The following is a 16,590-nucleotide window of genomic DNA, read 5'->3' on the forward strand; positions in this document are numbered from 1 at the left end:
CTGAGCCAAGAGAGCAAGTTTATCATTGCAGGGAATGGCAGAGTATCTACATCTTCTTGTGAGGTTCCCAGGTGCTCTTACACAAAGGGAAAATAAAAAGGATGCTGGTCTTACCGCCAGAAGATAGATTAAGATCTCTCTGTGTGTTTGTATTGCCTTGAAATGTCTGGAAAAAAATTAATGCCTTTCTGACTCAGTATGAGGGAAGATACAGAGAGGGAAATTTATGCTATTTGCTTTTGGATAGAATATGACCCTACAAAATATAACTCCTTGAGCTCATATCTGAGCTTTTTCTCAGATTTTTCTCTTGCTGTGAAAAAATTAAATACTCTTTTTTTTAGTTTACAAGTAATTAAATAGTTATTTTCTGTGTCAGAATTAAAACAGACTGGTAAAAAGCTGAGTTTTGGGAGGTTTCCCTAAGGTTTTATTAAGTGTTTTGTACACTGATTTATCTCCAATACCTATTTGGAAAAATTCCAGAATTTCTTGCAAAACAGAAGAGGATGTATCAAATTCTTCCTTGGAAAGAAAATCTCTAAGCAAAGTGCTAATAATATATTCCCAAGTTCAAGAGTAGCTCAGGAAAATAGTCAAATTAGGCATAACCCCTTCTCTGGATTGCAACCTCAGTTATCTTTGCAGTGGGTATCTACAGAATAATCATTGGGTTTTGACTTTTCCTTCCCCACTGCAGTGATTGTGAAAACGCTGCCTCTGTGTTGGCACTGGAGGCATTGCTTTCAAAAGACAAGATTTCCTGACCCTGCCAAGTGACTAGAATGAGTTGGGGCTTTCCAAAATTGCCACTTTTCAGAGAATGTAGGATCCTCAGACACACGTGGTCTCAGCAGGTGGGAAAGATGAGGAGCTGACTCTGGTGTGTGCCTCTCTCTGGTGTGATGAGGCATGAGCTGGGGTAGCTGTGGGGCCCTGGATCCCACACCAGGCACACTGGAGCCCTCACAGCTCTGTTTTCCCACCTGGCCACGCATTTTTATTTCTGGCCTTGGGGAAAGTGAAGGGGAGAGGATGTGCTGGTCTAATCCTGAGCTTGAGCAGCAGGGACAAGCACCAGATGTCTGTCTAAGGGTAGGAGCTCAAAATCATCCCCATGCTGGGCAGCTTTTCTCAGAAGCACAATTCTGGTCCATTTATAGGATAATTTTATCTGAAATGGACTTCTGGAAGGTCTCTAGTCCAACCTCAAGGTTCTCAATGAAGAACTGACTTCCAGGTTAGATGGGTGGCTGGGGGTAGATCTCAGCTGTGTTCTGAGCTTTTGCAAGGATGGAGATCCCACAGTCTCTGTGTCCCACTTATCTGAGAACCTGCACTGAGATGTATCTCTTTTTTTTCCTACTTCATACACTATTTCCTTAGATCTGTCACTGTTGCAATTGCTTCTTGTTTTGCTGCCCATCTTTTGGAAGAGTCTCCCTGTTTCCTCTTTAAGTACCAGCAGGTAGATGTAGGCAGCAAATACAACCCTGTTCAAAGCTTTTTCTCTGGGCTGAACCAAACCCAGTATTTAATGTGCTTCCTCCCACATCACCCTGGTCATCTCCATTGGACTTGCAGCATTCTCACACACTATTTAAAAATAGAATTGCACAGAAATAGGGATGTTTCCTAGTGCTGCTACAAAAAGGAGAATGTTGAGTTCCAACTGCCCAAAATACAGAATTCTCTTAATATAAAATATGACTTTATTGAATCACTAAAATGAAAGTGGCCCTTTGCAAGTTTGCCATGAAAATCTGTATTTTAAAGCAACCTTTTGTTCCAAAAAAAAAAAAAAAGAAAATTAAATTGGTAATTGATTTTTTTAAAAAATGTAAATAGCAAGAAATGCAGGGTTAAGAGTGAAGAATGAAGCCTTAATCTGCTTTCTTGAGAATAAATTGTGTATTCTATTCTATAATTTTAAATTATTTGCCACTTTGAAAAGGGCTTAATGGAGCTATAAAAATTTATGTCATCTATCTGGCTCGGATAGTTGTGAACTATCTGCAACTGTTTTCCTGTCAAAAATTGCAGTACTTGCAGTTCAGTTTAGTTGACTTCAGATTTATTTTTCCCTGATGTAGGTCTACCATCAAAGTCAAGGCTGAAGAAAAAAAATTTATTTAAAAAGGTTTGTTCTTTATCAGCTTGTTTGCTTTCATCCGGTTATTGGTGAGATGTGAATGTGACTTGGAGAACTGGACACTGCCAATAGTTTGGGAGGAGAAAAATCTCTCTTGTGTATGGCCTTTGTACCCGTGATGCCATTGGATGTTTTTGATTTTCTTGTGGGATGGGAATTTCTGAAAATCATCACTTTTGATCATTAAGTACTTTTGGGTTGTTTTTTTTTGTTTTGTTTTTTTTCAGCAAGACTCACCATGAATTAATGTATTACCTCAGTCTGCCTGAAACTCAGATTGTTTTTTTGGGCTAAGATGACAATCCTTATTTCTTACCCAATTTCACATGCACATTGTTAACATCCAGAGGTTCCCTCAGTGATTCACAAGAGCTCAGGAGCTCTGCAATGTGTCCAGGAGAGGCAGGATCCTGGCTGGGGGCCGGGGAACATCTCCAGCTCTCAGCAGGCAGCTGTGTCTCTCCAGGAAAAAGTGCCCTAAGCTTTGAAGGGTAAAACAACTAAAGACAAATGCATTTAATTCAAAGTAAAAAAATAATTGTGTTTATTCCAAGAAAGATTTGGTTTTTTTTCATTTTAGCAAGTGTAATGGTGGTAAATACTCCCAAAGGCATGTGAGCACCCACAGTGGCCCACCAGCACAGGCTTATTAACCATTGTAGCTTCTGTTTCCCTCCAACTTAACCTTCTGGAATACCCAAAAGCTCCAGCATACCAATCTCTGCTTTAAATAATTCATGTGTTTCTTGATAGACAAAAATATTTTTCTACCTTCAGTTTATTTTAAACTGGACTTAAAGAGTGAAGGGAAAGAAAGTGCCAAAAGAAATCATTTTTTTACTTTATCAAAAAGCAGGAGTGGCATAAAAAGGAATTTGGCTTTGCTGAATGTTTAAATTATAATTTTAAGGACTGTCAGTAGTAAATTGAACTGGAATTGATGATTGACCACAAAATTCAGTATGTGTACTTTGATGTTAGCTATTGGAAAAAAAAAATCTGTGATGGGCCCATGTTTCAATTTAAAATTATGGAAATGGTTCTTAAATAAATGCAGAATCCATGAATAAATTGTGAAATATTTTTCTGGTACAGTGGTGTGTTTAGAAGACTGTAGCTAAGCAATTAGTCACAAAGTTTTACCTTAAGGAGACTGAGTGATGCAGTGAAATGGAAAACTGGTGACTTCAAGCCAGGATCTGTGTAAAATAGTAACAAGATTATTAGCAAAGCAGTTAATTCTGAAGGTGGAGTCCAGTCTTGAGCATTCCAGTAATCAATTTCCCATATGATTTTTCAAACTGAATATGTAAAATGCAAGAGAGAATGAATCTACTCACCATTTCAGTATACAAACCTGAGCAATTACAAAAATAGACACTTTTAATTCAGAAGCCTTATCTTGGAGTTGTTTTTTTTTTGTGGTGTGGTTTTGTCTGGGGGTTGTTTGTTTGTTTTCATGATCTTAAGTCATGTCCTGTCTATGATCCTTTGGCTGCCCAGTGTCTCCTTCAATGTGGAAAGGTGATTTGGAAAAATTGTCATCACAGCTTTGAATTAAAAGCTGTGTTTTGGGAAAAATATCTGAAGTTATTTAGAAACTTCCTAGAGACCATTTCTTTTGTTTTTGAGACTAACTAAGTTGGAAAAAATAAAGGGTCCAGTGATCACTTGTTCATTCATCTGCATGTGCAGCTGCAAAATTATTTTCTGTGCCATGCAAAACTTCTTCCTAAATATGAGGTTTAGAGACCCTCTGGGAGTAATTAACTGCAATGCAGAAGCAAATCTGGGTTCATTGTATGAACTGCTCATTTAAGAAATATTTTTGTGCACAAAGCCCATTTACAAGGTTCCAAAACCTTCATGAATGTTAAACATTTTATTATAGGATACTGAGCACTTCCTATTTAAATGAAATCTAATGTAATCTCGTGAATTACATCTAGCTTTTGATACCTGGATAGCAAATTGCTGTGTCAGATATGTGCCACAGTGCATTTAATAACTTTTATTTTGTTACTTATTTAACAGTGATAGAACAGCTCTTTTCCTGTGGGCTGCACAAAAAGTTGAGAATATGCTCAAATGACATTGTCTGCTATTGATTTTATTCTGCTTACTGGTCCAATTCCATACCACTGCTCGACTAAGTGCTTTCCATCTGTGCTTTCAGCCCTGTGCTGCACGTAGTTGTCAGGAGCTTAACCCCAATGCAGTGGAAGTGCAAAGCAAAGCTGCTGTTTCTCATCAGTTGTACAAGATTGGCAGTCAGAATTACTGAGTTGCCAAGGACATGATTTAACCAGGACTGGGAACACATGCCCTTAGCTTCAGTGGGTGCAGACACATGCCTGGAGTCAAGAGTACATTTAATTTACCAAATTAGCCCAATGCATGAGGCTGAAGGACCTCAGAAGAAGCAGCATGATGTTCTCTGGCTGGTGTTACATGGGCGGTCAGGGGTGGTAATCAGACTTGCCCTCACTGTCAGCTACCTTGTTAAGTAGCAGAAATTATATGAGATGCTGTGAGGAAATCTGACCCTACTGTGTGTGGGATGAAGCTGTTGGGACAGTAGTCCTAAACAGTAGACTGCTGGGATTAGGCTTACTGGCCTGGTTGTATGCTCATGATCAGCAGGAAGCAGTGACACAAAAACAGATGAAAAGCAGAAATAAGTGCTAAGCTTTTATGAAAGTTTGTCCTTTCTTTTCTCTTAACTCTTTGTTGTCTGTTTGTTGCAGAAGGATCATTCAATGTTGCCTAATAATATTGCATCTTATCCACCATTCATTTCCCAATAGAAACTGAACTACAGTATTTGTTGTTGTAGGGGAGTTAATCATTAAGATCTGAGGGTTTTTACAACACCCTCATTTTACCTTGGAATATGTAAAATATATCCAAAGCCTTCAATTTTAGGTGATGGATTACCCTGTGCTTGGCAGTGCTATCTGGATTGGTTGGAATTTTGTGCAATTACTATTTTACATAGCAGCAGAGTATCTGTGAAGTGGATATCAATTGAAACATATTTTGCTCTTCAGACTTGCTTTTGCAGGTTTCACAAAACATTTAATTAGTGATAATCAGCTTTTAACCAGCCAGAGCATACTGATGTGATTCTCTGTCTCTCTCCCCCATGATTGTAAGCATAGTCTGTACCCTTCAGATAAATTGCTTGCAGTCTGGAGAATGTCCTAGCCAGCAGGAAGAGGAAGAATAAGGATGTCAGTTGCATGGGGAATAAAGAAGGTGTTGCGTATACTGTGCTTTCAGTGAAGAATATCCTTTTCCTTTACTTTTCAGAATGGTGAACTTGGAAACCAGCTGGAGATTGCAAAGTCTCCTTTCCATTGAGGTTGGTGGTCAGTGGTCATCCTCTACCACACCCAAGGAAACTAGAAGAGCTCCACACTAACTTCTGTAAGGTCTCCTTCACTATGGAAGATCAAATTATTTTCTGGCTCAGGTTTTGTGATGTTCGGCATCTGCCTTGGACCGGGAATTTGGAAAAGGGATCGTCTCTGAGGCACGGTTAAGAGACAGAGAAACCAGCCCCAGACAATGACCACTTTAAGTAGCACTGGAATATTGCTCAGCTTAACAACAGTGTCTGTTACACTGGATTTTAGTTTGCATGGTGGTCTGATGGCTTGGTCCTTAAGCAGCAATTTGACTCTGAACCAGAGTTTGCCTACATCTGATCCTCTTAACACCTCTGAGAAGGACGAAGTCTCTCGGATGTCCGTGAGGGAGAAGAATTGGCCCGCCCTCCTGATATTGGTTGTCATCCTGCTGACCATTGGGGGGAACATACTGGTAATTATGGCCGTGTCCTTGGAGAAGAAGTTGCAGAATGCCACAAACTTCTTCCTGATGTCACTGGCAGTAGCAGACATGCTGGTGGGTATCCTGGTCATGCCCGTGTCACTCATTGCAGTCCTGTACGGTAAGTGCCTTCCTTCCTAGTTTGAATATTTGCTTTTGCAGGGAGTCCCCTGAGGCTGCAGCAACCTGCTGTGCTGGTGGCTTGGGGGTTGTCAATGTATACTTGGTCATGGGTCTATGCTGAGGTTCCTTCTCTGCTGGGAGCAGAGCTGGTGTTCACACTGCCAGGAGTGACCTGTGAATAATGTCAGACTGGGGGGTTCTTACTGCTGGGGCCACCAAGAGAATCTAAGACAGCGAGTCAGCTTTTCACCTTTGGGTTGGGTTGCCCCGAGACTGAGCTAGGACACAAAAGCTCACAGAAAAGCTGAGGAGAGTGTTCATTGTTCATGAGCTACAGCATGTGTCCTTGAGCTCCCACTGCTACAGTTGGGGGGATTTGAGCAAAATCGTGCATCAGAAAGAAGGTTTGCACTAGTAAATTCGGCATTCAGATAAAAGCCTTCACTCCAGGCATTTGTACCTCAGCTTGCCTTGTGCCTTTCAGGAGGTCATTGTACCTTTCCGTGCCTCAGTTTCCCTGTCTCTAACCTGAGAATATGCTCTGTTTTAAAGAACCCAGAGGCCTGCCTGTATAGGTGTAAACATTTATTTCTCCCCATATCAGGGTGACTGTGTTTGCAATGGATTGGGGCATTGCTCCTGCACTCAGGTGTGGAATCACTGTTAGAACTTCACAGTAAAATATCAAATACATCTAATTTTCATCTGGCTGAGACTCCAAATCCCTTTGTTCAGTGTGGTGTTAGGAGTCTCCATCCCTGGATATTTCAAAGGAGTATTTTGTTCTCCTCTGTATCTCTGATCATAATGTTTGTATACTCTTGTATCAATTTTATAATCTGTGTATTTCATAGACAAAACTTTAAATTTTTGAAATCTGTTTTCAGATTTTCTTAGATATTTTAATATTGATATTTCTTGGAAACAAATTATGCTGTTTACTTACAAATTTGATTAGAAATTGGTTTACTGTCCTATGAAGTAAAATGTAGGGATATTTATTTGACTTCTTCACTTGCCTAAATGAGTAAGTCTGGCAGAGATTAATTTCTAAAACACATTGATCAAGCATACATCATTTCAAAGCTTATATAACTTGTCTACAGTGAGTTAAATCAATATGTGATTTAGGTACAGGCCTAGCTATGGAGATCTTATGCACAAAGGTCTTTTATTTTGAACTGTCAGAATAGTTCCATCTCTAAATCTTTTGTGTATTACAACATGTGTATTTTATTTTTAGCATTTTACTCCAGCTCCCTGGAGCTTGAAAGGGAGCATATAAATACTGAATTATGTGACAGACTTGCACTTGCATAAATTCTGTGTTAGCCAGTGACTTTAAAAGGGTGAATTTATAGAAATGGTCTTCCTACATACATACTTCCAAGGTCTTTGGAAACTAATAGAAATGGATTTTCTGTTCTGCCTAGAAAATGATTACTTAAAGTAGTTTAAAGGTGTAAAGCATGCCACCCTTTTAGCAGCAAGGAAATATCACTGATTTGAAGATGCATTGTAATTATCCTCTTTTGCCAGAGAACCAGAATTGGCTGATGATAGCCCAGACATTTCTCCACAGACAAAGAGTACTATGTAGATTTTTTGGCAAAAATCATAATTTCATGGAAGACTTGTGGAAATACTTTGAGAAATGAGGAGGCTGCTGGGGCAGTGCTGAGTGCTGGACCAAAGCATGTTGTCTCCAGGCTTTGTGAGGGGAGGAGGAGGAAAAGTTCCATTTGGGTAAAAACTAGTAGGACCCTCCTATCCCAGTAGGACCCCAGTGAAATAATTTTTTTTAATACTATTTAAGCTCCAAATTGGGGAAGAAAGGAGAGGGAAAATGTTTTTATATCACCAGAATTCTTGTGAGAATAACGGGGGTGCATGGTCATGGACTGATCCGGGAGAGTGTTACTGCTTGGAAACATCACAGTGAATGTTTAGTCACTTTTACTCTGTATATTTTACCTTATTCATTGCATACAGTCTGCATAATTGTACACTGGGCTGTTTCAAAGGCTGCATGTGCTGTACTGAGAAGTGTATGCAGCACTACTCCTCCAGATTTGCAGGAGTCACTTTTAATTTATGTAATCAGAAAGGAACTTTAAAAAATACATATAACAAATAGAAGATCGAAGAAATTACTTTCAAGTTTCCACACCAGCTCTCTCAGCCCCAAAGATAAATTCCAGTTGACAGAGTAACTAATTTCAAAGTAGGCTCGTTTCCTTACTTTTGGCTAATAAGGTAAATGAAGTAGATTTCACTTCAAGCATAACCAAAAAATTGAATAGACACTCTCCACAAATACGTCTGGTTTTTGGTGGTTTTCTTAATTAAAATAAGGGAAAATCAAGTTGTAAATTAATTCAAGAATCTTATTATAAAGGAAAGGACAGCAGGATGCAGCATGATGGATTTTTCACCAATTAATCAGGGCTTGGATATATTTATCAATTAGTCTTAAGTGTCTTACAGTAATCGATGAGTTGCATTTGACAACTGAGAACATTTTCCCTGGCATGCAGTTCCTAAAGAACTAAACAAATTAGTCTGCTAATTAATAAGCATGTATTGGGGAGACTAAATGAGAAATGTACACAGTGTTTCATCTCAATGAAGAAATGCCTGATTAATTAAAAATACTGGTATTTTTATAAAAATATTGATAGGGCATCAGGTATCTTACACATGATGGAGCTTCAGAGAACAGGTGGAGGTTGTCTCCTCACCTCTGAGCACTTTAGGGACAAGCAGCAGTGGGTTTACATTGTGTCATATGTTTATGAGCAAGAAAGAGAGGGCTGGTGGAGGAATGCAAGAGAATCTCATCAGCTGATTTGAATTGCAGAGGGTATTGAGCTTCCTGGGTTCTTGTAGAAGGTTTACAGCTGCCAACAAGTTGCCAGAGTGTGGCCAAGGAGTGGCCAGCAGATCCCTCTGTGACTCCCAATGCAGGCTCTCTCTCCCCTTTGTAGTGCCAGGGGCTGAGGCAGCTTCCAAGGGACTGGTGTTGGATGCAGCATTCATCAGCCCCAGCTGCCAGAGCAGATTTACATCCACATTATTGTTATTATTGATAATTACCATAATTATGGTGTGGTAACAGAGATGTGCTGAGCACTTGGGCAGACTTTGATGCTGGTTTCCCTGCAGAGAGGGGAGCAGTGCGGCTCAGCTCTTTGATGTGACATTCAGGTATCTGGAAATGATCAGGCATTTTAAAGACCATATCAAGTCATGGGCTTAAATGCATCTTGACTACACCAACTTCCAGGTGACAGATGCATTACTCTCAGAAATTATTATTTATTCTTGTTAGTTTTAAACGTGTTTCTGTTTGTGCTAAGTAACCACTACATTTTATTCTTCTGCTAGGGTGTGAGTGAATGGAAACTCCTACACTGCTTGCACTCTCTGTGTCATAAATTCAGAGATGGGATTATTCTTTTTTCTCTCCAATGACACCTTGTACCTGGGGTGTGTGCATTGAAATTTATATCCAACAGGAAGTGTTAGTATGTCTTTTGCTATCAGTAGGATCCATAGGCTATTACACTGTGTGCTCACCCAGCAGCATTTATTCTCTTTTCAAGTCCTTAAGATTTCTTGGCCCTCACCTAACCTAAATAATTCTGTGAAATCTGCAATCCCACTACATAATTATTCACCCTCTTTCCAGATTATTAGAAACATAGGAAACTTTAGTTGAGATATTGAGTGTCCTGCTACTGAATTTTCTCCACATGAACAGCTGCCTGTTTACCTGATGTGACAAATGGGATTAAGTTGTGGTTCATCTGTGTTGCTGTTGAGAAAGAAAGCTCTGTATGATGTGCCCTGAATCCATGGAACAGCTTCTTTTCTGCTACCTGGGGTTTAAATTGTGCTTAGAGTGAGAGGAGGGGGGGAATACTAAATGGATACTCTCTGTACCTCATTGAATATGGGTCCCTGGTTGTAAAATATCTTGAGGCAGATAAATGTTAACTTGCAGGATTTTTCAGAGCCAGTGAAAATGTGGCTGCCTGTGGGAATCCAAGGCATCCCTCTGGCTGCCCTGGAAGGTCTGGGACCCTGGCAGGGGGTCAGGAACCCCCCTGTACAGAGCCCCGAGAGACACTGTCTCTGATCTCTGTCCATGCAAAAGATTTTTCAATCTTACAGGATGAATTACAAGCTCTGAGTGTTTGATATAAGTAGTAATTAGTGTGGCACAGGTGCAAAAGTAGAATTTTAGGACTCTAGATAAGGGGTTCAAACGAGGCAAGATGGAGGAAACTGGGTGTGCCTTGTCTTTTTCTTCTTCTTCATGCCCTCCGTGTTTCACTGTGGAGTTGGCATTTTTCTGTTGGTTTGGGCTAGGGACACACTGTTCAACATGGGTGATAGGTATTGGCACATTATTGTAAATATAGCACACGTAGTTTCTGGTATATAATGTTTGTAACATCCCACTGAGGGGCAGAGCCCCGCACGCTGTCCTGCAAGACAGACCTGTTGCAGGTCGGAGAGAAAAAAATTTAGATAAGAAGAAATTAACAACCTTGAAAACCAGCACAGATGAATTACGACTCCTTCTTTGGCAGCGGGGCCGAAAGACAGACACTTTCTACAATCTCAGGATCATTTAAATATCACAGATCCCGACCGCAGCCTATGATGATTCTCTGCATTAGGAAACAGCATTAGGAACCTACACAGCTTCGGCTTGCATTGGTGGAAAACTGATGGCTTCTGGTCAAGTGAGAGTCAAAGGCCGAAGGGCTGAAATCAGCACAAGAGCTCAAGTCTGGAGAGCGTGATGATACCTGTCTAGAGGAAAGAGTGATGCTCCACACCCTTTCTCAGCAGTAATTAAGCCTATTAAACCTATCTTCGTATCACCCTCTTAAAAAAAATTTGAGTCAGAGCTTTTAACTGTCATATTGAAAGCTAGATTTGCTCCACACACATAAATTTCCTTGTAATCTCATTTTTGATTTTGTCCGAGATTATCTATACTTTATGTCTGGCTTTTTATCTAGTTTATTTAATTTTTTTGTTATACTTTTAATGTTGGACAATAAAGACTGGAAGCCAGATGAGTGACGAAAATGTCATTATCTGAGGAGTGCAAAGTAGTTTGAAGGAAAGACCATGGTTCTCCATGGTACTTTAAAGTCATCTTCTCACTAGTCTTACTAAAGCAGAATTGCTTTCAAAAATTGTCAGAGCAATTTAACTGATTGTATCCTTTTGTTATTCTTTCTCATTATTATGATGTGTGTGTTTTAGTGATGTCTTGTCTGAATATCTCAAGATTTTTATATGCTTCTGTTATGAAAGATGAGAAGTAAAATTTGATATTTGCAGAATGGCACCAATATGAGATGGATATGGTCATTTGGACTTTATATATGTGTGTGTATATATATATATATATGCATACATATATATTCTTTCCTAACTGACAAAATTTCACTAGTTCAACCATGCAGCAGCCCAGCAGCCCCATCCCCAGGACTTTCTCAACAGCAGGCTGTGTATGGCTCTAGTGCAATATTCTCCATTGATATAAATACTTCATATGAAATTAGCAAATTATCATGAATGTTTTCTACTCCTTTCCATTTCTTTCTTTTTGTCTCAATTAGTTTCATTAAAAAATCTGCTAGACACTCTTCTAGAGGCATGTTGCAGTTTTATAGTACTTATGCTAAAAACCCCAAAACCAGCTTGTTAGCCCTGATGATGTGTTGAGGGTTGATCAGGAACGAAGAGGAGGAAGAAATGGTGTAAAACCGTTCATGTGGGCATAGGTACCCTGTGATACAGACACAGTGCTTAAAGCAGTTTTTATTTTCAGTGAAGTAAAATGTCACCAGTAACACTTGTACTTATTGTTCCTCTTGTTTGGGAATGTTTAATTACGTGAAGTGGCTTCCTCATATATGCCTTTCTAATCCCTGTTGAAGTTTTGGTTCTCACCAGGTTGAGTAAGAGAAAGATGCCAAAGGGAGCTGCCCATAAAACTGGAGAAGGGTCACCTCCACCTTCTCCATGAGGAACTGCAGCGGTGCTATGTAAAACAAGACAGCACTGGTGGTGAAGTTCTACTCTGGGAAGGGCACAGTGAAAATTTTCCTGGTCAGGCTTATGTCTTGGCTTGCTTTCTGCTGAATTCCTCCTTTTGGGAATGGATTTTGGTTACAAGACTTGCGAGTAAAGTCCATAAATAAATCGTATCAAGTCAGGAAAACTAGTCAGGGAAGTCTCTGCTGTCTGCAAACAGACTGTTGTCAATTTGGAGGTTTATTTTACTTATGTTAAAGTATTAAATGTAGTTTTATTTGTCTTTTGAACATTGTCTCTAAATCTGGGTAGAGAAAGAAGAGCTACAGAGTGTACTTGGATCTTCTGGAAAGCAGTTTTTCTTAATTTCTAACACCTGCAGGTGTTAGATCTATCTGTCTTCTGGTAGATTAAATTATAGCAGTGTTCAGCACTTGACCTGCCATCACTTCTCTGGGAGATGGTCATGTACTTATTGGTAACTGAGCTGGTTTTTTCTCCTTATGTTGCACCTGTACAGACAGATTTAGAAAGCTTGTCACTTTTAATTTAATAAGAACCAGCCCCATAAAAATTCAGATTTTAGTGAAACCTTGGCTTGAATTGCAAATTCCTCCTAAAATATTCCATGGAGACCTGGTGTAAGTCTTCTGTATGTATGGTATGGATGCTTTTTTCTCTCCCTCAAGATAAGTCTGTCCTTCCCTTAGCAGGCCTCTGTGTTGCTGGTAAATTTGCAGTATTATCATGGTTAGCAGGATGTGACCACCAGAATACACATCTGAGAGGAGCAGGCAGTGCCCCAGGTGTCACCTGAATTGCATCCTTGGAGCCCTGCGCCCCATCAGAAGGGACAGCAAGGCAGCTCCTGGTGTCAGCAATTCCCCAGGTTTGTCTGGCAGCATGGTTTGAGTCTTTCCTCCACCCCATGTGAGAGTACCACCCCAAACCCTGGCTCAGGTCAGGCTCTTTGCTGTGACCAGGGTGTAGGGGCCAAAATCAGAGCAAGTATTTGGGGCTACAAGTCCTGGGTGCAGCCAGCTGCAATTATCCCCTGGCTTCTGGGATATTTTGGAATCTTGCCTGCACTGCTGTGTGTTAGCTGAGGCAGTGCAAGTGACCTGGGGTTAATAACTAAAAAAAAAAAAAAAAAAAAAAAAAAAGTGCACATATGCCTCCTGGCCTCTCACCAAAGCTTTGTTGTGTCCTGTCATGTCCAGCTCTGGGCAGGAAAGTCATGTTCTACAAGGTGTTCTGCTCTGCACTTTCCTTCTGGAAATGGATGCTGTTATTCTTCATTAGATTCTTTAGAAGCCACTGCTTTCCTCAGGGCAGCCCCTCTCCCCTGCAGCTGCTCTGCTGCAGCTCCTGGGAGCCTAGGCTCTGTTTTGCCACGTGATGTCTTGTGGAAAAGTGGGAAATTAGGGGCTCTCTCTGGCTACTGCTCTGCAGGCATTCCAAGAAGCACGTCATGGCAAATAAAACTATTGAGAGTGCTTTTGTCTAATTGCACTTTTGATTGAGGCTGTGGAAGTGTATTCATGTCTGCAGCACTTCTCCTGAGAAGCTGGAAGAGGGATGGTGATATTCTCGTTGCTGGTGAAGTACTTTGCAGCATGTGGAGCCTAAGTCCCCATTCTGCCAGCTTTGTAGTGATCTGTTGCAAAAAATTAAAACTTTAGCCAGTAGCACAATAATCATTGGGGGTGTATAGACTATATTTTAAGCCATAAACTAGAATTTCTGTCTTGAAAGTATGCATTTTTTTAATATAACTCCCTTCTTGCAAAAATCTAGTGACCTTCACATTTATTCTAATGCTGAACGAAAATGAATTTCCAACCCTGTTAACACTACTTGGAAGCTCAAATTCTATCCAGTGTGTCCAAACAGCAGAAGGCACTCCAGGGCCATGGAGCCAGACTGCAGTTTGCTGGTGTTTGCCATGAGCTGGGCAGCTCTCTGGAGCCTGTGGGGAACAGGAGCTGCTTTCTGTGGTCAGCTAGCACCTTCCTCCAAGGAAAGGGCTCAGTGTGTCCACCTGACAGTGATGCCAGCAGCTCTGCCGGAGCTCCCAGGGTGCCCCATCTCACACAGGAGCTGCTCCCTACAACTTCTTGCCCACTGCTCAGGGTTATTTGCATGTGGCAAGCCTTTTCTTATTTCCAGGAGGAAAGCAGACGACCCCTTGCCTAGGTCTCTGATCTTGCTTCCTCTGCTGCTGAGCTCTGGATGATGCAGCAGAGAGTTTGTGGTGCAAAGATAATTTTTGGAATAAATCAATGCCAGCTTCAGAGAGAGTTTCAATGGTATCTTGCTTATTGCTGTGGGTATGGCCTGGCAGTTTTGTGCCAGGTCCTTGTGACTCATTGAGCTCAGCAATTATCCACATTTTGGAGCATTAGTTTATAGGACTCTGAAAACCAAATTCTGCTGTCAGATAAAAAGGCAGAGCAGTTGCTATTTAATTTTTTACCACCTGTCTCTTTCTTGTTATTTCTTCACCCTATGCCACCTGTATATCATCCAGCTCTGACTTTGGCTGGCTTCTTGGAACAGGCAGAGATATTCTTTACTGTCCTCTCTGTGTTCATTCCTGTAGACAAGAGGATCTTGTCAATCTGCCAGCATTAGGAGAAAACATCAGAGAACTATAAACATTCCCCATTTATAAACATGCTTTTTTTGCTCCTCCAAACCCCTTGCTGTTAAGCAATCAACTCCTTTGCCTGCTGTGGTTAATGGGGCTTTTAGCCTGTGATGTGCCAGGGATGAAGCTGCTGCCCATGGAGCTCAGGCTGCTCAGTCCAGCACAGATAAGCAAAGCGTAAACACTTCCAGCAGCCTCTGTTTCTGGTAGCTTCCATCACGAGGGCTGGTCATGGAGAAGATTGTATGGCTGCTCTCTGTTGGCTGCAATAAAATGTACATATCACGCCCCCTTTGAGTCAGCTTGTGTTAGATTTGGATAAATAACACCCTCCAAAGAGTTGCAGATATCCCAAAGCCCCTGGGTGCCCTCCAGAGCAGGGTGCTCATCAGGGAATGAGGGGCTGTGCCAGCATCGCAGCCTGGCACTAGGCAGATCAGGTGTATGTGAGCCACAGCCTTGGCATGTGGCAGCACTTCCAGACTGGGAGCTCATCCTGGCCTTTTCCAGGAAAATGTGCTTGTATCCCAGATTTTCACAGCTTGCCAAAAGATACTGCAGAGACTTAATGTTTGCCCCAGGGGTCTGACAGTTTTTTTTGCAGACAGAGGTTCTTGCAGAAAGGCCTGAACAAAACCAGTTATTCAAACCTGCATAGAAGCATGAGATCTTGTTTCTGAGATTTAAAAGGATACATCCAGTACTTTCTTTTTTTTTTTTCCCTAAATATGTAAAAATGAAAACCAGGTATGCTACAGAACACCTTCGATTTTATTTTCTAGATGGATTGCTCCTCTGTTTTGCTCAGTGGCATCAGGCTACAGGTAAATAACTGTAAGCATAAGGGACCCGGGGAATGGTTTCCTAAAAATCCATGAGGGGAGATTCTGACTGTGCTAAAGTCATGGGAACATTGACAGGACATGCAGAGAGCCTAGGACTTCTGCCAGAGCAATTTTCTGTCTCCTCCAACCTCTTTACTCTCTTCCTGCCTGGTCATGATTGCAGCTCTTGGCATGACTGCAGCAGCATCCTTTAGCTAGAAGGGTCTGAGATGTTTTGCTGTTCTCCTCTGAGTCTGAGGAAATCTCTTCTTCCACTGCAATGCTGCTCCTTTCATGCCATTGCTGTTCCTTAGGTTTCAGCACCATCACCCAAAGCACGAGGCAGTCTCCTGTTGGAGCTTTATGGAACATAGAGGTAAGAGAAATAAGTTGGCATTTATCCGGGTAAGGTGACCCAGAGTTGCACAGTGTGGAACGTTCAGCTCTGTAGGAATATGCCCCCAGCTGACGGAGTAAACAAGTTACCCTTTGTCTCCTTAAAAAGGAAAAAAGCCCAGAAGTTTCTCTTCTCAATTTGGTTAAAAGACACCTCATAGGACCTTGGGGTCTTCACCTCAAACTTAAGGATAGCTAATTGGACAGGAGCCAAAAAGTCCCGCCTGAGCAATTCACTCGAAAAAGAAGAGAACAAAAGAGTTAATTACTTTTGTGAAGCGTTTTAGCAAGAGCAAGAACGTTTTGCCCTGGCTTGGTTTTTCTCTGTAAAGAGCTTTTTTATTTTGCCTTTTATTAAAACTTTTTGTTTCCAACACTGTCACAGGAGCCATCCTGCTTCTTTATGCCACCTGAGGTAGCTGAGCTACCAAGGGTATAATGCTTATCTCTGAGAGCTTAGGAGACCTGGCTTGTAGAGAAAAAGCATTACAGCTCAGTGCTGAAATGTGCTCCTGATCTGTGCAGAGCCTGATTCTAAAGTGTGTTTC

The 16,590-nt window shown here is 41.1% G+C and overlaps 1 protein-coding gene across 3 annotated transcripts in view; it reads left to right on the forward strand.

The window, feature by feature from the left end:
- Positions 1 to 16,590, forward strand: part of HTR2C (5-hydroxytryptamine receptor 2C) — a 229,357-nt gene that overhangs the window by 180,218 nt on the left and 32,549 nt on the right. For all 3 annotated transcript variants that reach the window (XM_068205374.1, XM_068205373.1, XM_068205372.1), the window contains one exon: positions 5,465 to 6,107. In XM_068205374.1, coding sequence (XP_068061475.1) covers positions 5,723 to 6,107 — 385 coding nt within the window. In that variant the 5' untranslated portion in view covers positions 5,465 to 5,722. The remainder of the gene's footprint in view (positions 1 to 5,464; positions 6,108 to 16,590) is intronic.

This window comes from Anomalospiza imberbis, chromosome 14 (assembly GCF_031753505.1).
Source record: "Anomalospiza imberbis isolate Cuckoo-Finch-1a 21T00152 chromosome 14, ASM3175350v1, whole genome shotgun sequence".
Classification (NCBI taxonomy): domain Eukaryota; kingdom Metazoa; phylum Chordata; class Aves; order Passeriformes; family Viduidae; genus Anomalospiza; species Anomalospiza imberbis.